Source organism: Temnothorax longispinosus, chromosome 7 (genome assembly GCF_030848805.1).
Source record: "Temnothorax longispinosus isolate EJ_2023e chromosome 7, Tlon_JGU_v1, whole genome shotgun sequence".
NCBI lineage: Eukaryota > Metazoa > Arthropoda > Insecta > Hymenoptera > Formicidae > Temnothorax > Temnothorax longispinosus.
Genome location: NC_092364.1, coordinates 14,072,702 through 14,095,545, shown reverse-complemented (window position 1 = coordinate 14,095,545; position 22,844 = coordinate 14,072,702). Strand labels below are relative to the sequence as shown.

Sequence of the window (22,844 nt, the reverse complement as noted above, 5' to 3'; positions counted from 1 at the left end):
TAGTGGTGCGATTAAAAATTCGAATATTCGTGATATCCGAATATTCGGATATTCGGATAACCACTTAAAATAAAAATTATTCGAATAGCTGAATATTTGGATAATAACTATTCGGTTATTCGGATAACTGGTTATTCGTATTATCCGAATAACACGCTATCCGTATTATTCGAATATTTGAATATACATACGTATTATCCGAATATTTCTGATATTAAAATAATGCGCACGCAGATATGCATACTTTGAGTTGGTGGAAAGCGGGAAGAAAACTTTATGCTTTGCGGAGACAAATGTGGTCTGTTTGGGTACATTTCTCTACAAGTAGAAAACTGAAAACCTTAATTCTACTATATGCGGCTATCATGCTAAACTTCAAATTTTATTATGTCAACATAACACTTCTCGACTTACGTATTCATTTGTGCTACGTATTTGTTGATTTCACCTCGGTCGAGCGTTTAGTGTCTAGTATAGCAGTGTCGTATAGGCAGCATAGGCGCACGACCATTAGCAAGCACTTGGTGTAGGGAGACCAGTAACAGCCATACAAAGGTTTGAAATCTAGTTAATACTATTTCAATCGGTATTCTGGATAGAAACTGAGTACGCAGCAAAAGCTAGAACATCTGAATCTTTCAGCGATGGGGAAAAGTAAAGTGTGGGAGCATTTCATGCAATCAGCCGACAATAGCGAGGCGGTATGCAGGTACTGTGAGTCAAAACTGTCTCATAAAGGTTCCACGACATGTCTGTGGAACCATTATAATACGAAACACAAAGTAGTGCTCGGAGCTTCATCGTCACGTATTCACAGGTAAGTTTTTTATTTTTAACGCTGCCGTATTTTCGATACCATTCAACGTTTTCTTATGTTTCCCTTTTCAATGTTAAAACAGTATATTCCTTAAGAATGTTCTGGAAAGTTTGTCAAAATGCTATGAAGTTGATAAAATTTAATATCTGTACACAGAGAGAATTTTTTGTTATATTTTACTCTTAAATTCACTACAAACTTGGGACAACTTGGCAACCAAGAAATTTTTAAAATATACAAAAGACATTTTACAAACAACGTGATAAAAATTACCAAGCAGATTGGTAAATTTGAAAAATTATTGAAATTTCCTAGATATATTTTAGTAAAATTAGTCAAACATAATTTATCTTTTAATGTAATAGATATTAATATTTTTATTATGGTAGATATTAATCAGAATATCTCGCATAAAATTCTTGGTGGTACATGTTGTCCCACAACTACCATGATTTCAGGGTAAATTTTAAGAGAAAATTCTCTCCGTGTATATATCTAATATTTTGTATTCTCTTTTAAAGTTCGGGACCAAATTTCAGATCAATTCACAATTTAGATAAAAAGTTATTACTATGAATTTAGAATATAAAAATTTCAAAACTTTACTGGTTTCCAGGCAAACCATGAGCGATTCTGACTCGAGTTCTAATGGCCTAGACCAAGAATGTGAGCAGTCAGAACCTAACAGCAAGAAAGGCGCTTCACTACATCTCAAAATATTATTTCAACGAAAAAACTTGTGAATTCTAGACGTGCAGAGGATATCACCATGGCTATTTGCAAATGATTGCGATCGACATGCTCCCAACATCGATTGTAGAGAATGAAGGTTTTATTCAGTTCATGGCTATCAGTGTTCCAGGTTACAAAGTACCTTCAAGAAGGACGATTGACAACCGAATGCGCACTTTGTACAACGAGGCAGCGGAACAGGTGCGCACCACATTAGATAAAGTCGACGCTGTAGCCATTACAACAGATGCGTGGACGTCTAAGGCAAATGACAGTTATATACATTATCAGCACACTACCTTGATGACAACTGGATCCCACACACCGTCAATTTGATGACGAGAGAAATGACTGAGAGCCACACTGCTGAACATTTGCAGAAAACAATTCGCGAGGTTGTGCAAGAATGGAATTTAACTAACAAAGTTACTGGACTTGTACATGACAATGCTAGTAATATTGTTAAGGCAGCTAAAGAACTAGGCGATACGGACGGTATGCTCAGTGTACGATGTGCAGCACACACCATACAATTGTCTGTCAATACAGCCTTAGAAGCACCAGAATGTGTGTCTGTGATAAAGAAAGGGGCAGAAATTGTTAGTGCATTCCGGCATTCTTATAGCAGAACAACCGCTTTAGAGGATAAGTTGAAAAGTCTTGGATTGCCAACATTGCGACTGATGCAGAGATGTCCGACACGTTGGGATTCCACATTCTTTATGTTAGATAGACTTCAAACTTTGCGATCCGGCATTATGGCAGCTTTAAGTGACCGGTCCGTATTCAAGTCGGCGATTGCTGCTAAGTTAGAACTATGCGAAGCAGAGTGGGTAAAAGTTATGCAGCTTACAGTATTGCTAAAACCATTCCAACAAGCAACCACAATCTTATGCGCCGAAAAGTCCATCACATTGAGTATAGTGCGTCCCATTATCTACAATTTAATCAATCGCCATTTACTGGTAAAGGACGATGACAGTTCTTTACAAAGAACTTTTAAAGTTCGAGCGGCCTTAGACCTCACTGATCGATTCAAGATGGAAAATATTAACGTTAACAATGAAGTGACAGCGATGCAAATGGCCACTCTACTCGATCCTCGACATAAGAAGTTGATAGCGGAACCATCTGAAAGTGTACGCTCATTTATACACACAGAAGTGCAAAGGCGCACTAATTTAAACCATAGACATTTAGCCACACCTAATGGCAACGAGCAGCGTCAAGGCTCAACGGTCATGGATTTCCTTCTCGGAATGGACGAAAATCATGAGGGTGACGATTTTGCCAAATACGTCGCGGAAACTCAGATTGACCATAATCTTGATCTGTGCGCTTGGTGGAAGGCACATGAAGTATGCTTCCCAGCAGTGGCTAAAATAGCCCGCCAGCTTTTGTGCATTCCCGCCTCATCTGCTACAGCGGAAAGGGTGTTTTCCACTGCAGGAAACATTGTCTCGGCGAAACGAAGTTGTTTGTTACCAGAGAATGTATCTCATTTAATATTTCTGCACCAAAATAGGTCTCTTATTTGACCTAAGTAATCCTAAATAGTCCAGTTTTTCATCATTTAATTTATAATGTCTGGTTGAGTTACACTAATATATTTTCTCAGTAATTTTCTCTAATTACTCTAATTAATTAATTATTTTTGTTGTCTGAAAGAGTGACCGCAAAAATCGTCCTCTTTTTTTTACCCTTGAATTTAAACTTCTACTTGGTACTAAATGATAGTCTATAATGAGTCATGAATCCTCAGAAAGTTTCAGATTAAGCCGGCTTTTTATTTTCAAGATATGGAGGGTCAAAGTTGGTTGCGTATTCGCTGTTAAAACGTTTAAAACGTTGAAATGGGAACTTACATAATAATAGGTTCAAAAAACGTATTCGTTCGCTGTTATGTGATTATTACAGGTATACGCGAATATATGTTAGTATAAATGTGATTAAAGTGAGTCCCCTCTCACTTTTGGGCTGCTTGATTAGAGTGAGTTCCCTCGCCTTTTTTTTCAAACCCGGCTCAATCTGAAACTTTCTGAGGATTCATAACTCATTATAGACTATCATTTAGTACTAACTAAGTAGAAGTCTAAATTCAAGGGTGAAAAAAGACAAGGGTGAAAACAGGCGATTTTTGGCCTGTTTTTTGCGGTCACTCTTTTTTTGGTTTTTTTTATGTTAGATTAGCAATCTCTTTGTTTTTCAGCTAAATAACTTTAGAATCTGGGAAACCTACTAAAATAGAATTGTCTAAAAGAGTAAATAAATAAAGAGATTTTTATTTTTCTTTTTTATATATATGATAGTCTTGTTTGTCTAAAGAGTAAATAAATAAAAGAGATTTTTATTTTCCTTTTTTATATATATGATAGTCTTTGTTTGTCTAAAAGAGTAAATAAATAAAAGAGATTTTTATTTTCCTTTTTTATATATATGATAGTCTTTGTTTTTCTTACAGTGAACCTTGTTCTTTTCTGTGTATTATCTAATACTTGCTGTGACTTGAAAAGGCATGTATAGTCGACTAAATAAATAAATAATATTGTCGTTATTTTGATAACATCTGACTTTCTGTTCTGCTTGGGTCAGCGCATTGCGTGTATGAAACGCGTACTTGGCGCGAGACACTACCGTGTCTCTTAATATGCAAAACAGTGTGTGAAACATGTGATCAATTGTCATTTTCGCAAAACATTAAATGACTGTGTGAAACTATGATAAAACATAAACAAGATATGCGTCTTCATCTGTCCCCACGAGGCAAAGTTTTGTTAATTTCCAGGAGATTAAGGAATCATGGCCTTCTCATCATTACGTAGGTAAAACAAAAGTAGCTCCTTGGAGGTAGATATAATCCATGTAAAATCCTTGTAAGTAGCCAATACATTAGGCTCCCGCAAAAAATTTGTGAAATACGCCTATTTTTCGACGCTTCGAATGTGAATACCCCTTTAAGAAGAATAAAATGCTCATCGGTCAGATTGCAAACAAATCTGACATTGTGCAATATCTACGTGTTCACGAAAGAACAGTGTTCATATATTATCCGAATATCCGCATATCTACGCTATTTTTGGATATCCGCATTATCCGGATATCTGCACTATCCGGATATCCGAAATATTCGAACATTTTGTTGCAGATTATTTAAATATTCAGATATCCGATGATCCGGATAACGAATATTCGTTATATCCGTTATCCGAATATTCGAATAATTTTTATCCGGAAAGCCGCAGCCCTAGTTCCCATTGGTACAATTTAAATGCCTAAATAATTGTTCACTGATAATGTCCTTGCTAAACCAAGACTTTGCCAAATTATTAATTTTAGATGTTATCCGTCTAGTGGGATCATTCTTAAGTTTTTTGTAAGTCAAATTATCATTAAGCAAATCGATCATCTTATTGACATAAGTATTTCTCTCCAAAATTACTGTGACTTGGCCCTTATCTGCCCTGGGTAGCGATCATGTAACTTTTTCCCTAGAGCGGAAACGTGAAAAGTGAAAAATTTCATGTAACTATTTCTTTCTATTGGTATTGAATAGAAAGAGATAAACTTTTCACTTTTCACGTTCCGTCCTAGGGGAAAAGATACATGATCGATCCCCTGGTAACAAGAAGATCATCATTATTACGCAGAAAACTTTTGCAAAATTTAAATTCTTGTAATATAAACCTGTCGATGTAGTTAGTATGTTTATTTTTGCGCAAAAATTTAAACAGAGAGTTAGAAATACGGTCACGTGCCTCATCAACAATATCATCGGGAATTTGATAAATATTAAATTCGAAGTTTTTGATTATGTCAACAACAGAATTTACACGATCTTTCTTGTTTTTTGTATCGATAGGGAGAGCAAACCTATTGCCAAACTTGATTTAGGCAAATATTTTAGTCCTATCATTAGAACGTCTTTTTTCTAGTGAGCCCACAGCAATAATCACCGTATAAGATATGATACCGGTACTTTGAAGGAATGTATTATATACATGGCAGCTATCTCCAGACATTCGCATATACACTTTGTAAATGTGCGGACATAACAACATTTTTCGGTACTAAAATCTAAAAAAGTTAAATATGTCAATAAAAATTAACCCTTAGCCGGCACACTTCACCAGAATCACATAACTGGCACACTGGGGCCGTTTCAGACCCCACCACTAAAATATGCTTGCTGCGAGGAAGCTATATTGATTTTTTTTACTTAAAAAATTCCACGATAGTCTTCAAATGTTGTTTTAACAAATGTCATAGGTTATTTTGATAAAATGTAATATTAAGTATGAAAAGAATTGGAGAACGTATAAGAAAACGAAAAAATTACTGTTTACACTCAAAAATTCATGACTCTTATATTTTAACTCTTCCATTTTTTAGTACCATTTTCGTACTATAGAGGGGCTTAAATTAGAAGTGAACTAGGGTGGGGCATTTAATACCCCACAGTGCCAGCTAAAGTTAACCCTTCGCCCGTAAACTATAATTTGACTGGCATCGTCCGTAATCTGGGTCGTAAATGTCCTGTCGTTATTTTGACCTAGTAAAGAGTGTTCAAAAAATCTGAAAAAATTCTGTAATCCCTGCTGAAAATGACCGATTAAATCCGATTGGTTCCGTATTAAATTTGATAAATTGAATCGAAATGAATGCGTTTTCAATCCGGTTAATCGGATGCCTGATTGGAAGTGAATCGGTTCTAATAACAAATCAATCGGAATCGTTTTTAATTCGGCATTTCCGGATTGATCTGAATCCGTCGTTATCAGTTTCAATCGTATTAATGCACATCCATTTTAATCGGGTGAATAAAGTGAGCACATGAATCGTGTTGAATCCGCATCAATCGTAAAATTTTAATACAACACCGAAATCGGATTTAAGGGGATCCTACAGTGACTGGCGAACTTCCTCGATGTCGATAATGTCAACCTTTCTAATTTTGTTTTCCCTATATCTGTCTTTGTCTAACGAAATGACATCTGTCCTTTTTTCGATTGCTCGCCATCTCTCGCAAGATCCGTGAACTACTGCTGTGACATAATTGCTGCTCTGCGTGAATATTTTTGTGAAAAATATACACGATCGTTTCAAAGCTCTCATTTTTATTCCAGGCTTTCAATCTCAATTTCAAAGGTACGTTATTGTTTGTGCACGTCTTCTGAAGGGTGGGAAACTTTAATTTCGTACATATTACGTATACAACTATTTATATCAGAAAATAAGGTTATGAGATGACAACATTTAAAAATTTTTTTCAATTATTACTAATTATTTGACAATCCCACCCTTCATTAGTACCTCTACTTTACTCCTGTAAAAGGATTTTGCGATCTATAAAGCCGTTTCAAAATGAGAGCTTTGAAATGTAATTGTCGGTAATTTGGTCGGCTTTAGCATCCCCTTAATGTGATATTTCCGGATTTATCTGAATCCGACTGAATTGGTTTCAATCGTATTAATGCCAATCCATTTTAATCAGGTGAATAAAGTGACCACATGAATCGTATTGAATCCGCATCAATCGTAAAATTTTAATACAACACCGAAATCGGATTTAATGCGATATTTCCGGATTCATCTGAATCCGACTGAATCGGTTTCAATCGTATTAATCCTAATCTATTTTAATCGGGTAAATAAAATGATCACATGAATCGTATTGAATCCGCATCAATCGTGAAAAGACCCCGCAGAATCCTTATAGGAAATGGCTTTCGGCTAATTTTTTTTAAAATTTGATATGTAGTAGTTCTCAACACATAGAACAAAAGTGTCCATAGCCCCAAGGTCCGATCACGGGTAGTTTTCGAGATACAGCACCCCAAAGTTGGACTTTTCGTACCTTATTGCAGCGTAGTGCGGGTGCAGTCGATGTCAATGTACGATGATGCTTACGATTAAGGTGGGTGTACAGGTGCTTGTGTGTGTGTGTGTGTGTGTGTGTGTGCGCGCGCGCGCGCGTGTGTGTGTGTGTGTGTGTGTGTGTGTGTGTGTGTGTGTGTCAGCAGAGATAAGGATCCAAGGTTCGTCACTTCCGCAGTATTTTATGACTCCAAACCCTCTCTACGGTGTGTGTGTGTGTGTGTGTGTGTGTGTCAGCAGAGATAAGGATCCAAGGTTCGTCACTCCCGCAGTATTTTATGATTCCAAACTCTCTCTACGGTGTGTGTGTGTTGTGTGTGTGTGTGTGTGTGTGTGTGTGTGCGCGCGCGCGCGCACACACAGACACAGTAGAGAGGGTTTGGAGTCATAAAATACTGCGGAAGTGACGAACCTTGGATCCTTATCTCTGCTGACACACACACACACACACACACACACACACACACACACACGCACACGCACACACACGCACACAAGCACCTGTACACCCACCTTAATCGTAAGCATCATCGTACATCGACATTGACTGCACCCGCACTACGCTGCAATAAGGTACGAAAAGTCCAACTTTGGGGTGCTGTATCTCGAAAACTACCCGTGATCGTACCTTGGGGCTATGGACACTTTTGTTCTATGTGTTGAGAACTACTACATATCAAATTTAAAAAAAAATTAGCCGAAAGCCATTTCCTATAAGGATTCTGCGGGGTCCTTTGTAGTAAAAAGAAAGGAATTATAATAAAGTAGTGAATAATCCTGTTTATATATCCGGAATTCACGGATTCTATCAGTTTGAATCGGTTAGTCAATCCGTTTAAATCATTATAATTTTGTGATTTCGGGGTTCACGAAATCATAACAATTTAGACTGATTCAAACCGATAGAAAACGAGTGAAATTACATCTTTGAGTACGAATCCGTTTCAATCGTTTCCAATCGGTATAATCGTTATGAAATCATACACGCAGAAATTTTTCTCGAAAAATGTAGAATACTCATAATAAAATTTACTAGATTTGCATCGCACCGGTAGGATATACGCGTATTCAACCGGAAATTAATATATGACAATAGAAAAGTAATAGTTTGATCAGATACATCTTGTGACCTAAAGGTAAATAAGTTTGCCATACTAATAGTCCGGGAGCCATACTAATAGCGACACAAAAGTGTCAGCGATTTGATTAGTCTTGGAACAAAGTAATTTCTCTTGTTTTAATAGTGTTGTTGATGAAATGCAGAGTCTGGCTGCGCTGTCTCGCTAGAATGGGCGTTGCGGCGCCTTTGATCTTGTCGAAAAAACACTTATGTTGGAAGAATTTGATTAGTGCTGAGCTTTTATATATTTATTGTTTTTTGTATAAAGAAATGTTTTAGAAGAGTCTGGCATGCAACTGACACTGGAAAATGAGTCTGACATCCTCCCAAAGTCGTTGTAAAAAGTCGATTTGTAGAATCATTTGATTAGAGCTGTAACTTGTCAAGATGGTAGTTTAAATATATAAAAATTATAAAAAAATAAGTCTGGCTACTTGTACTGGCTGGAAAATTGGTCTGGCACCCCCTTTAAAGTCGTCTGCACGAGCGCGCCGGTAGCTCGTTGCCCGCCGTATTTGTAATATTATTAACGCATTACTCATTGAAAAAGATTTTACTTGTCCAAAAGGAGAAACGTAAACGATTTCGTGCTTATTAGTATTGGAATAATGTGTAATTAATTAGGTAATAATCAGAAATAAAGTAATTTAAAAATAAAACTATATTTTAAAGTAGTCAACATTATGAAAGTATACGCTTATAAAAAATTAATTAACTTTGTTTATTAAAATTATTAATTTATTCATCTGGATAATCTGTAATCAAACTTTCAATTTCTGATGAACTTTTATTTTCATCATCGGTGAGCTCGGTATTGTCGGTATCGTCATCGGATTCTTCTTCGATTTCCTTTGATTGAGTACGTTCATGATCTGAAAATGATTCAAAGTTGAATTTATTATTAAAATTACACGATTTTAATAAGCTGCGATAAAAACAAAACTTTTACGAACTAAACTAATTAACTCGTTTTATTTGCAAAAAAATAATTATTATCTTAAAATCATATTTTTAAAGTCATGATTAAAGATTTATTAACAGTATTTAAACCAAAATTCTTTATATTTTATAAACTAAAATATTATAATATTATACAATAAATAAATAATTAGTTATTATAATAATAAGTATCTTTATTAATTTCAAATTATTTGTTGCATCATTATTATAACTTTATTACTAGTTTAGTTATTCAAAATTAATTTTGCATTCATTTAAAATAAAATTAATTTATGAAATATACCTTCATTTTCTTCCTCATTCGATTCAAGTAATATATATCGCTCACGAACGGGGGCAGTTGCACTCCTTCGAACCAAGTAAACTCGTACTTTTCGTCAACTTCTTTCCAGCCATTCTCAATCGGAGACTTTGTCATATGCTGCAAATAAGCGTTTCTCCAAATGGTTGCGATGCATGACGCTCTCAAAAGTTGTTGCTTTAATTCGGATTGACATGGAGGTATAGATGACGCATCAAGTACAACTTTTGAGAGCGTCACACATCGCAACCATTTGGAGAAATGCTTATTTGCAGCATATGACAAATTTGTCTCCGATTGAGAATGGCTGGAAAGAAGTTGACGAAAAGTACGAGTTTACTTGGTTCGAAGGAGTGCAACTGCCCGTTCGTGAGCGATATAGGATATTACTTGAATCGAATGAGGAAGCAAATGAAGGTATATTTCATAAATTAATTTTATTTTAAATGAATGCAAAATTAATTTTGAATAATAAAACTAGTAATAAAGTTATAATAATGATGCAACAAATGATTTGAAATTAATAAAGATACTTATTATTATAATAACTAATTATTTATTTATTGTATAATATTATAATATTTTAGTTTATAAAAATATAAAGAATTTTGGTTTAAATACTGTTAATAATTCTTTAATCATGACTTTAAAAATATGATTTTAATTAAATAATAATTATTTTTTTGCAAATAAAACGAGTTAATTAGTTTAGTTTGTAAAAGTTTTGTTTTTATCGCAGCTTATTAAAATCGTGTAATTTAATAATAAATTCAACTTTGAATCATTTTCAGATCATGAACGCACTCAATCAAAGGAAATCGAAGAAGAATCCGATGACGATACCGACAATACCAAGCTCACCGATGATGAAAATGAAAGTTCATCAGAAATTGAAAGTTTGATTACAGATTATCCAGATGAATAAATTAATAATTTTAATAAATAAAGTTAATTGATTTTTTATAAGCGTATACTTTCATAATGTTGACTACTTTAAAATATAGTTTTATTTTTAAATTACTTTATTTCTGATTATTACATAATTAATTACACATTATTCCACTATTAATAAGCACGAAATCGTTTACGTTTCTCCTTTTGGACAAGTAAAATCTTTTTCAATGAGTAATGCGTTAATAATATTACAAATACGGCGGGCAACGAGCTACCGGTGCGCTCGTGCAGACGACTTTAAAGGGGGTGCCAGACCAATTTTCCAGCCAGTACAAGTAGCCAGACTTATTTTTTTAATAATTTTATATATTTAAACTACCATCTTGACAAGTTACAGTTCTAATCAAATAATTCTACAAATTGACTTTTTATAACGACTTTGGGAGGATGTCAGACTCATTTTCCAGTGTCAGTTGCATGCCAGACTTTTCTAAAACATTTCTTTATACAAAAAACAATAAATATATAAAAGCTCAGCACTAATCAAATTCTTCCAACATAAGTGTTTTTTCGACAAGATCAAAGGCGCCGCAACGCCCATTCCAGCGAGACAGCGCAGTCAGACTCTGTATTTCATCAACAACACTATTAGAACAAGAGAAATTACTTTGTTCCAAGACTAATCAAATCGCTGACATTTTTGTGTTGCTACCTCTCGGACTATAACAAGAAAATATGAGAAAAGTAAAAAAAGTCCTATACTAATATGTATATAGACGACGGAAGGCGCGCGGCGCGAGCGGCAACGCGGGCTCGCGCGGCGAAAGGGTTCGGTTCGCGCCCGCTACGCGGCGCATTGCCGGTATATTCTCGCGTGATTAAGATTCAACATCGACCCCTATATCTAGGGTAACTCGGCAGGGTTTCTACAGCGTTCTCAAGTGTTCTCAAGTTCGCTCGTGGCGGACAGCTGACCGCCACAGCCTATAACAGCAAACAGCAACTTATGTTTTTGCCATGACTGCAACAGACGTCTCGTTTTTTGTCCATTAGCCATATTTTTATTCTTTGCTCTCTAAATTTCCTATACTTTCTTGAAATCTTTTGCATATTATGACTATATTCTAGCCGTGCAAGATTAGTATGGTATTTACTTTGTTCGTGTATACTTGTATTTTCGAGAAAAATTTTCTGCGTGTAAGGCTGAAATCCCATGGTGCGGAATGGAAGTGCGGAATAGAGAATGCGTCATAGACACAGCCAATCAGAGCTATGCCGCGTCAACGCATTCTGCAAATGTCTCCCGCCCTGTGCCCATGGTGCGTCATAGACGAGCAATGACGCATCCGGAATGAAAATAATTGATATATAATAAACATTTTATTAAAATAATTCAAACGTTTTTATAAAAAATAATCTTTGTAATAGCAATAATAATTATTAATATAACATTAAATAAAATTTCATATTGAATATAAAAAAGTTGAAAACAATATTTTTAAATTTTTGAATTGCATTGACGCATTTTTGATCATTTTTCTGCACCATGTGAACAGGCCGGTCAAAGACTTGCGGAATGCGGAATGCGTGATGCACAGTACTGTTGGTCTCGATCATACACGCCATACAGTATTGTTGACGTTTTTGGCTAAAAACTGTTTTGTGTGAATATGGAAACCAAAATAATGATGGTTGAAGAGTCTATTAAAGTTTTAATAAAAGTATACATGAGAACTCCAATGCTCCGATCAAATACTAAGGTTATGGCTCTATGACGCAAATCTTTAACGCAACTGCGCCACGAACGCATGCAGGAAAAATCGTAAACACTGCGGCATAGCTCTGATTGGCTATGTCTATGACGCATTCTCTATTCCGCACTTCCTTTCCGCACCATGGGATTTCAGCCTGACGATTCAAACCGATAGAAACTGATTGAAATTACATCTTTGAATACCAATCCGTTTCAATCGTTTTCAATCAGTGTAATCGTTATAAAATCATAACAATTCAAATCGATAGAATCCGATTGAAATTACATCCTTGAATACCAATCCGTTTCAATCGTTTTCAGTCGGTGTAATCGTTATAAATCCGTGATTTCCGGATCAAGAATCCAGATTCATGCGGATTCAAAATTTTTAATCGGATTCAATCGGTCATTTTTAGCAGGGATACTTGTATACTATCCTATTTTATAATCCCAAAGTTTATTTAGCGATTCATTATAAAATAAATTGTTTATAAATAATTCTTTATGCAAAAAATTGAGAAAAATCCATTTTTATTAAAAAAATCATATCTCATTGAATTTTAAATCAAAAGAAAAAATTCCAACGAGGTTTTATAGTTAAATATGTGTACTTTCAAGAAAAAAATTCTGTATATGGGTCATTTTTAAAAAGTATAATTATTCTGAGGATTGAAAATGGCGTTTTTTTTGAGTTAAAGAAAAATAAGATTTTTAGCGTAATTTTTACATTATTTTATTAAAAAATCATATAAAATCGTCTTTCTCGTAAATAATATCTGATATTTGTCGCTTGATCATCCATTGTACTCTGAAAGTACATGTAATTTCTTTTTACACGTGTTTTCATCCACTCACATTTTGAGGTTATATATATATATATAATATACACAATTATAAAAAAATATCACTTATATAAGTTAAAAATAACTGTAGTAATATGAAAATGACGTTAAATTAATTTTACTTCCTTGCACGAAAGTCTGGCACTGTCCGTAAACAGGGTCAATATTGGCACTGGACGCACTTTGACTCGCTGCTGGTCAAGCACACACTGGCGAATTCCAACGAAACTTTGGGCATGAGTTCTCCCCACTACCTACTTTTTTTACGAGGAAAAGCAAGCCCCCCCCCTTTTTTCATTTCGGCGGTATTCTATTTTGAATTTCGGCTTGTGCCATTTACGACCCAGAATACGGGCGAAGGGTTAAATACATATATATTTTATTTTAGTTCAACTGAAGTAATTTCTAAGAAATATTGTCACTTTATGTGTAAAAGTATTTCATTTCTCTTTCATTAACGTTCTATTTCTTTGTAAATTTTTATTAGTTTTATCATTAATATCAATAATAATCAATCGATTGTCATTGTTTTTATGTAAATAAATATACGCGAAATCCATACAAATAGTGTTTAAATTTTATCGTAGCAGATTATGCAAATTTGACAGATGAGATGTCTTGGCAAGGAAACCATGCTGTAGAACATATTAGCTGAAAAAAATTGGACTTTTATACATTCTACATTCATGTAGAAAAATATCATTGTTTAGCTTGTTGTTGTTAGACAATAGGAAAGGATATAAACCGCATCAGCAGTTTGCGCAGGTGTTAGTCAGAATAGTGCAGGAGAGTTTGGTCTTGTTTCATATTCAATTTGAATTTTACATCTGAAAGTATCGTATTGTGGGTGTATTCAATTTTTACATCGATCACTTTGGATAGATGTTTCTCTAAAAATATCTTATAATTCTTATATTTATTCAGAGTTACATATATGTAATTGTTGTAACTAGGTGTAATCTTAATGCCATCTATCGTTTAGTTCGTTTCCACTAAACATTGTCAACCCCTTATGAAAAAATACACTCAACTTTGATGGTTAACACCCAAGTGTTAACACACAAATTTAGGGGCGTAAGTTTAGTGTTTGTCATCAAAGTTAAGTGTCAACACTTAAATTTAGGTATAGATTAAGTATTGACCATTAAGGTTTAGGTAAGTTGTGGATTAAACTTTCAATGATGAGTGTATATTGGGAGTTTATCCTCAATGATAAGTGTACAAATGTATTGAACATTTTAGAAATGTATTGAAAAATATTTCTTGTATATAAACTGAAATGTTTTTTTATATCTTTTAGCAATATAATATAAATATTTATTATAAACATTTCGATCAATGTTAGATATATCTCTGCGACAAATATTGTAGTATTATTTTTAGAAATATTAAAAATACATTGGATAAATATCCCAAATAGCAAAGAAATAGTTTTTAAACGTTTTTAAAAACGTTTTTAGTAATAAAAAGATAATGTTTAAAAAACGTTTAAATTAATGGGATAGATCCTTTTTTCTTATTAAAAAATTTTTTAATTTAATATTGTAAAAAATATAAGGATGAACATAAGGAAACCAGATGCAATCACAACTGTGCAAGTTATCAAGGGAAATACGTTTACGTCCTCGATATCAGCTCTCTGTTTCAAAACGAGATATTTTTCATATAATTATAATTCCCAAGAACTTCAGCATGGTATACCATACAAACTGCTTTCAAGATCGCGGCTTAATGTTGATATCACATCTTCTAAGAAGTTATTTTACGTTTTGATTTAGTCACAATTTTTTACAATTTGCCTGCGTATACATTTTTTTATTTATACACAGTACCACAGCCAAAATAATTATTGAATTTCGCTGGTGGATTATGATAGGTGATGGGTGCTTCCATAGCACACTGATACTAATCGTTCGTTTACATTGCATCAAAATTTTGCTTTTTTTTTAATTTGATGGTTGGCCACATTGAGCTACTTTTAGAACCAAATTCGGCTTTATTTTAAAGCATAATTATAAAATAATGACATTTTAACAAAAATTTAACTTTCTGAACATTTTTATTTAAAAGTAATAAAATAAAATTAATTACATTTTCAAAAAAAAATTGAAGAAGGAATGGTTGAAAATTGTTTATATTTTTCTTAGCAGCAGTTTAAAAACGTCGTCCTCAAGGACCAACATGTCAGCCAGAAAGAATCCAGTTTCTTTCCTTTTATATCGTATATCTAATCTATAGACTTGACTACTTGGTGAAATATCTCTCTCCGTATTGTTTATTTGATTCTGTAGGTAATTGCCTTTCGAAATAATCTATAAACAAGGGTACTTCGCGAATCTGAAAATTCTGATTTTGATGAAACTTTATACTCACATGAACAAGGGAAAAAGTAACATTTACGTTTACTAATGACTTACCCATTAAAAAAAAATTAGGTTAATTGTTGCAAAAATAATTATAAATTTTGGTGTAAAATTTGGCCGATTCTCTCCCAAGTTTCATTCAACATCTTTTCTTTATTTTTATGATATCTTTTGATCGTTCGTTGACTCATTTTTGGCCATTCGTACAATGATTGAAATATAGAACATGCATAATTTGTCGAACAATATTTAATGGCAAAATACAAAGCTGACCTAACTTTCTCAGGCCATCCAACTTTAATGCATAATAGCAGCCAAAGAAGCCTGCAAAATACGTGCGTTACGTTTTACGTTAAGTAATTGCGAATCAATTTGTGTGAATGAGGATATGCATATTTACCGTATTTCATTATTTTTGATACGGGAAAATAAACAATTGGAAATAGAATTCAGTTTTCCTATGGACAGGCTCCCACGAGAAGAATGTAGATATTTTAATAATATTATTTTCTCAACGTTACAGAGGTTCCACTCGGCTGCTGTCAAAAGAGGTAGGTACATAATTACGGGTTTCACTATCACATTTGATCCATTTTTCAGCTAACACGGAACATTTTTCTTCCCATAAAGACTTTTCCGACAATTCCGGTAAGACAGGTGTAGAAAAAGTGTCACCGAACCACAAGCGCCATTCAACACCATCTAACATTTGAAATCAACATAGAAATTATTATTTTTAATGCTAAATGTATAAATATATACTGATAAAACTATGGTTTTTTTTGTATGTATAAAAAGGATGTTACCTCCTTATTGTTAGGAAATTTTTGATACAAGTAATTTAACCAATCTGCAGTATTAGCTTCTAAATCCAAAATTATTAAAATAAGATTTAAGAAATGGTTTGAATAATGTGGGTCCTCCTAACATATTCTCTATATAGATGACATAAAAGAAAATATGGCACATATTTAGTGACGTCAGGTGACGAATCTTCCAAATTAGGTAATAAGCATTTTAGCAAAGCAACATTTGCGGGTTCTTGGACCTACAATACAATTTACAGTATTTACACAATACAATTTCAGAAAATAGTCCAGAAAGAATTCAGGAACGGATGAAAGACATCTATACCTTCATGATATAAATTGTGCGCATGATTTTTCTCGAAATAAAAATGCTGAAACTCTTATTTAACCACAAATGTTCATAATTGCAACATATAACTAAATTTCCTGCCCAGATCTGTGAGATGTTCCGAGCTAGTAAATAACCGACATAAGAACGATCTCCGTAAATTAGAAACGGTGAAATAAATATCATACATGGACATTCTATTTCGAAATGGGCGATACTTGGTGGAAGCAGGCATATATCGTATCTACCTGGAGATATATTATTTGAAATGTAATAACAAAAACCAATGGAAAGATTGAACTGCAAATCCGAGTGTTATTTTTACATCCAGAAACATCTAAAAATGACTCATTTAACTGACGCTTTTTTTACATGCTTCTTTATGTGTTAAATTACGTCATTTAACACGCATAAGCATAAAATTAAAAGTTAATACGTTCAATCGTGTTAAATGATGTGATTATAAACGGCAAGAAATGCGTAAGAAGAAGCTCCAACTAAAATAACACACTATGGGTTTGCAGAGTAATAAACCAAAAAAACAAAAATTTATTATACGTATAAATTTTAATAAACATCAAAATAATTTAAAAGAAGTTACAAAAATTTAAATTTAATTCAATTCAAATAAATAATATTAAAAAATTTATGTACTTTACCCCACACGTAAGATCCACATAAACATTCGGTAAACTGCAACATTTCTTTAATTATGGTGGAAGGAAAATCATTTATATATTTAGTCTTGAAAATGTATTCTTCGGCAAATATATTCATTTCTTCGTTGAGTTCTTTTTCCTTTAGTAAGCCCACAGCAATAATCACCGCATAAGATGGTACAGATATGTATTGACGGAATTTATATTTATCTAGTTCCGGATCCTTCCTGTCTACTTCAAGCAAAAGTGCACACATTAGAACTCTATAATTTTTTGGTACTGAAATCTAAAAAATGAAACATACGAATAACAAAATTAAATTGATATATTTTATTTCAATTTAACTGAAGCAACTTCTAAGAAAATTTAGGCATTTAATTATATTTTAAACATCTAATTTTTATTTTACTAATGCAGTTTATCTCGTCGCAAATTTTTATTACTTTTATCAATAGTCGTGAGTAAGCACCGTCTCACTCACAAACATGATTTCAATTGGCAACAACCAAAAATTTTATACAAGGAAAGACAGTTCAAGAAGCGTGAAATCTCTGAGATGTTTTTTATTAAGAAATGTGACAGCGCAATCAATCTACAAAAAGACACCGAAAATTTACCAGCGAATTACAACCGAGTTATTGACGCAACTTAGGTTTGCCGGTTTGTTTTGTCCGTGAGCACAGTTAGTTATTCGCCTATTATGTGTCTCTCAGTACGACTTTGACTTTGGAGAGGTATGGATGTGCTCTCTGACATGACTTGCCTTTTTCTTTCCCTCTACAATCTGTCTTTTGACACGCACAACGTATGTATCTTTTACACTCATTTAATTTAACCTATTTAATTTACACGTATTTAATTCAATTCTTTTATTTTATTTCTATGTTATAGACTTGGTAACTTTTCATGTTTTTATCTTTTTGACTACCTAATTTGACTACTTTTTGACTTTTTAACTTAACTTATTTTATTTACACTTATTTAATTCAAATTCTTTTATCTTATTTTTACTTTATGGTATAGATTTTCACTTTATGTTATAGACTTGGTAACTTGTCATGATTTTATCTTATTGACTACTGCGTTTTTGCGATTCTAGATTTGCGATTGCATGATATGGTTTGGGCACTAATGTCAGCGAATTAAAAAATGTTGTGTGCGTGGTTCTAATTCACTTGATAAGGACCAGAATGTGGTCGAAACGTTGTGAAGAATAAAATTGTTTTTGGCCAGTCCGGTCGAGAAAAACGACTTTTATTTTGAATTTATCCACTGGCGAAGGAAGTTATTTGTTTGTTTATCAATAATGTCAGTAGTAATTAATCAAATGTCATTGATTTTATGTAAACAAATAAATGTTGGCAAATACCACCTGCATGCAAATACCACCTGTGCCTGTGTTTAAATTCTTACCGTAGCAGAGTACGTAAATTTGACAGATGGGGTGTCTTGGCAAGGAAACCACGATCTAGCGTTAATTAGCTGAAAATACAATAATAGAAACTTTTATATAATCTATGTTAAGGGGATGCTGGAGCCGTCTGTTTTACCGGCATTTTTTGTCGGCACGTAGCGTTGTATTAATTTGACAGAATTAAAAATCCTTCTCCAGAATTGCAGTACATACATTAATGATTCGGGGAAACTCCGATTTTATATAGAAAACGAGAAAAAATTACGGAAGTACAGATTTCCTTATCCTACTCTTATCCCAATATGGCGTCTTGAGTTGCGGCGAGCTGTCAGCTCGTCACAAGATGTATTTCATATAAGAGATATACCATTGGTACGAACGCGAAAACAAGTTCCCCCGAATTGCACAACAAGAAAAACATCGATAAACCCCTCAAATCAAGATTTGGAAGCGTAATATAAAAGTATAATGTCGGTGTGCATCGTGCGTATGTGTGCGTGCAATGTAGCGTGCTATCCTTGTCTATATCTTTGTCTATACAAGGACAGATATAGTTCGCCGGTCTTCTTTACCGACGCCGATCGAGTTCGGCTACGGCTCCAGCATCCCCTTAATGTGAAAAAATGTTTTTGTTTAACCAATTTACCTTGTTGTTAGACAGTAGAAAGGGATGTTTACCATCGGCAGTTTGCTTTGGTGTTAGCCAATATAATGCACGAGAGTCTTCACGTGTTTTATATTCAATTTGTATTTTACATCTGAAAGTATTGTAGGCGTATTCAATTCATACATTAATAAACTTTTAGTAAATATATTTCTTTAAAAATATTTTATATTTACTCAGGGTTATCACTGTTATCAGTGCCAATAATTGATGGCAAATCTACGCGAATTGCATTTCCAAAGGCAGAATTAGTTTCATCAATATGACGATGTAAAACTGTTCCATCAAGCGCGTTTGTGACATGTCCTATATCAAGTCCGAGGTTATCTAAAATCTAATTGTTCGATATTACATATTAATAAAACCTGCAGTCAAAATTTTTACTCGATATGAAAGGAAACATCTATATATACTCACACTATCCGATTAATTGAAGGTTTTCTTTCTATTGTCAAAATCACTTTTCCTTTAAGAACTTTTTGATCAAAATCCACAATCAATTTTAAATGAGTATGGGTTACACGTGCTTCTTCTAATAATCATCAGAAAGATACAGAATAATAAAATATAAGTAATAAATAATGATATATAAATGTAATGAGCAATAAATATACGAAGCAAATGACATATTGTAATTAAAATTATTATAGTAATTGCTTGTAATATTATTTGTAAAATGCAAACAATTTGCTAGATGCAATATATTTCATGCATTTAAGAATGTTGCTAGTTAATCAAAACTGTAGATAATAATTTAATTTTGAAAACTATGCGTTATTATATAGAGCTATATAAGAATATATATATAGGTATGTGTAGCAGTTTCGATTTCGAACATTTATAAATTCCGAAAAAATTTCTTATTTTATTGTATTTTCTTTAAGAAAAAAGTAAATAGTATTTTTATTGTGCTTATACAACAAATTAATAATTCAAATATACCTGGGATTCGAAAAAATGTGTGGATCTCTATTATTAGTAGCACTTAGAAAATCCATTTTACAAGAGTCACGTTGTAGCCTTTCAAGCGACTTGCGATAATAGAACTATGTCTAAACGCACAGAAGCAGCACCTAAACAAATTTAGCCCCCCAAGTGGATTATTGATATATTTTTTTTTACCAATCGTTTGGTGGTTGATTGGTAGTATTTGGTACCGTATTCAAAACGTTCGGTATATAGTTTCTCGTTTTTCTAGGAAATCAAAAACAAATTTTTGATCTTCTTTTAGCCCCTCCACTTTGACTGTGGTAGTTTTTTTTTTTTTTTATCGATTGGCGATTGATTGGCAATGTTTGGTACCGCATTAAAAACTTTTGGTGGTTGCGCGTTTCTTTAGAAAATCGAAAAAACAAATTTTTGATCTTTTCTTAGCCCCCCCACTTTGACTGTGGTAGTTTTTTTTTTTTTTTTAATCGATTGGCGATTGATTGGCCATGTTTGGTACCGCATTGAAACCTTTTGGTAGTTTCGCGTTTTAAAAAGAAAGAATTAATTGTCAACAAATTTTTAACCTTCTTTAGCGCCTACACTTTGACTGTTGGGAATTTTAAATTCTTTTTTTACCAATCGTTTAGTGGTTGATTGGTAATGTTAAGAGCTGTAAGTTATTGAAAATTTTATTTTAACATTCCAGTTATGTATAGTGACGATTGCACACATTGTGGGCATTCAAGAGCGCATACGTATGTACACGCACTAGGCTCTGGGGTCACATGCGCATGCTCTAGGGCTTAAGCGGGGCGCACACACTTCTGCACAACGCATAATGCGTAAGCATAAGAAAATTGATTGCACGGTCTATTTCCTTAAGGTGCCTTTTCATGCTGACGCTCGACGCTCATTTTCAGCGGCAAGAAGGTCGCATGACCACAATTGACGCCGGCGTCAATTGAAATTCATGAAAAGGAAAACAGCGTCAAAATTTCGGCGTCTTCGCGCTGCTTTGGCTTTGACGCTTGAAGTTGGAAAAATCCAACTTCTCTTTCTTGACGCTGGCATCATAGTGATGTCACGTGACGTCGCTCAACGCTGTTTTTCAGCGTCCCATGAATTGGCACCTTTATGCACATGTGTATAGACCAATCAATTTTCTTATGCTTACGCATTATGCGTTGTGCAGAAGTGTGTGTTCCCCGCTTTAAGGTCTATCCAGACAAACTTGCATAGGTGCATAACCATATGCATAAAAAACGGATTGGTCTATTTTCTTATGCACATGCATATGGACCAATCAATTCTCTCATGCTTATGTTTATGCGCTAATATGCAAGTTTGTCTGGATTGACCGTAAAGGCCATCGCACACAAAATTGCATAGGCTGCATAAGCATAGCATAAGACCGCTGGACCAATGAGCATCCAGCATAAAGTCGCCATATTGATTTACATAAGATGCTTATTGGTCCAGTGGTCTTAAGGTGGAAGCACATAAAATTGCAGGAGCCATGAGCACGAATGCAGAAGCCATATGCGCATGCGCTATGGTGTCTGCATACTGCCTATGGCTTCTGAATGTTCAATCTACATAAAATACATAAGCATAGTGTATGTAGATTGAAAATTCAGAAGCCTAGGCAGTATGCAGACATTATAGCGCATGCGCATATGGCTTCTGCATTCGTGCTCATGGCTCTTGCAATTTTATGTGCTTCCACCTTTAAGCCCCTTGCACAATGCCAGGCAACAGGCAATAGGAACAGGAAATATCCAAAAAATCGTTAATTACAACCTAAAAAATTCAAATGCTATGATTTGTTGGCAATAGGCAATAGGCACAGAATTTCCAACGTGACGGAAACTCTGTGTCTATTGCCTGTGTCACTGTTTATTCTGCATTTATACATGATTTCTGATTTCTATTCCCTGTTCCTATTGCCTGTTGCCTGGCATTGTGCAAGGGGCTTTATGCTATGCTTATGCAGCCTATGCAATTTTGTGTGCGATGGCCTTTAAAGGTGGAAGCACATAAAATTGCAGGAGCCATGAGCAGAAAGCAGAAGCCATATGCGCATGCGCTATGGTATCTGAAGAGCTCTAATCTGAATGCCCACAATAGGTGCGTTCGGGAAGAGGCTATTATGCTGCGTTCCCACTACACGCGTCGCGCGTTGCGTCACGACGCCGCGTCATGAGTTATCCAATCAAAACGTTTCATTTTATGACGTCATAAAATGAAACGTTTTGATTGGATAACTCATGACGCGGCGTCGTGACGCGACGCGCGACGCGTGTAGTGGGAACGCAGCATTAGTGAATGTGTGCAATCGTCACTATACATAACTGGAATGTTAAAATAAAATTTTCAATAACTTA

The 22,844-nt window shown here is 34.2% G+C and overlaps 2 protein-coding genes and 1 long non-coding RNA gene across 4 annotated transcripts in view; 2 read left to right on the top strand and 1 right to left on the bottom strand.

Annotated features, from left to right (window-relative positions):
* The window catches only part of LOC139816838 (discoidin domain-containing receptor 2), a 149,226-nt gene that overhangs the window by 97,660 nt on the left and 28,722 nt on the right, over positions 1–22,844 (bottom strand). The window lies entirely within an intron of this gene.
* On the top strand, positions 645–4,825 carry LOC139816998 (E3 SUMO-protein ligase ZBED1-like). The gene is made up of 4 exons (XM_071784815.1): positions 645–701; positions 1,568–1,813; positions 1,930–3,025; positions 4,695–4,825. Exons 1-4 carry the CDS (start codon positions 645–647, stop codon positions 4,823–4,825), a joined length of 1,530 nt encoding a protein of 509 aa, XP_071640916.1.
* Positions 17,890–18,717, top strand: LOC139815906 (uncharacterized). Its single transcript, XR_011732863.1, has 2 exons — positions 17,890–18,257; positions 18,552–18,717. It is a non-coding gene; the product is annotated as an uncharacterized lncRNA (long non-coding RNA).

What these genes read in the sequence shown, in the direction of transcription:
- LOC139816998 (XM_071784815.1), top strand. Translation starts at nt 645, where the DNA reads ATGGGGAAAAGTAAAGTGTGGGAGCATTTCATGCAATCAGCCGACAAT. An exon ending in CAGCCGACAATAGCGAGGCG is followed by an intron (nt 702 to 1,567) that starts GTATGCAGGTAC and finishes TGTGAATTCTAG; the next exon opens with ACGTGCAGAGGATATCACCA. An exon ending in CAGATGCGTGGACGTCTAAG is followed by an intron (nt 1,814 to 1,929) that starts GCAAATGACAGT and finishes GAACATTTGCAG; the next exon opens with AAAACAATTCGCGAGGTTGT.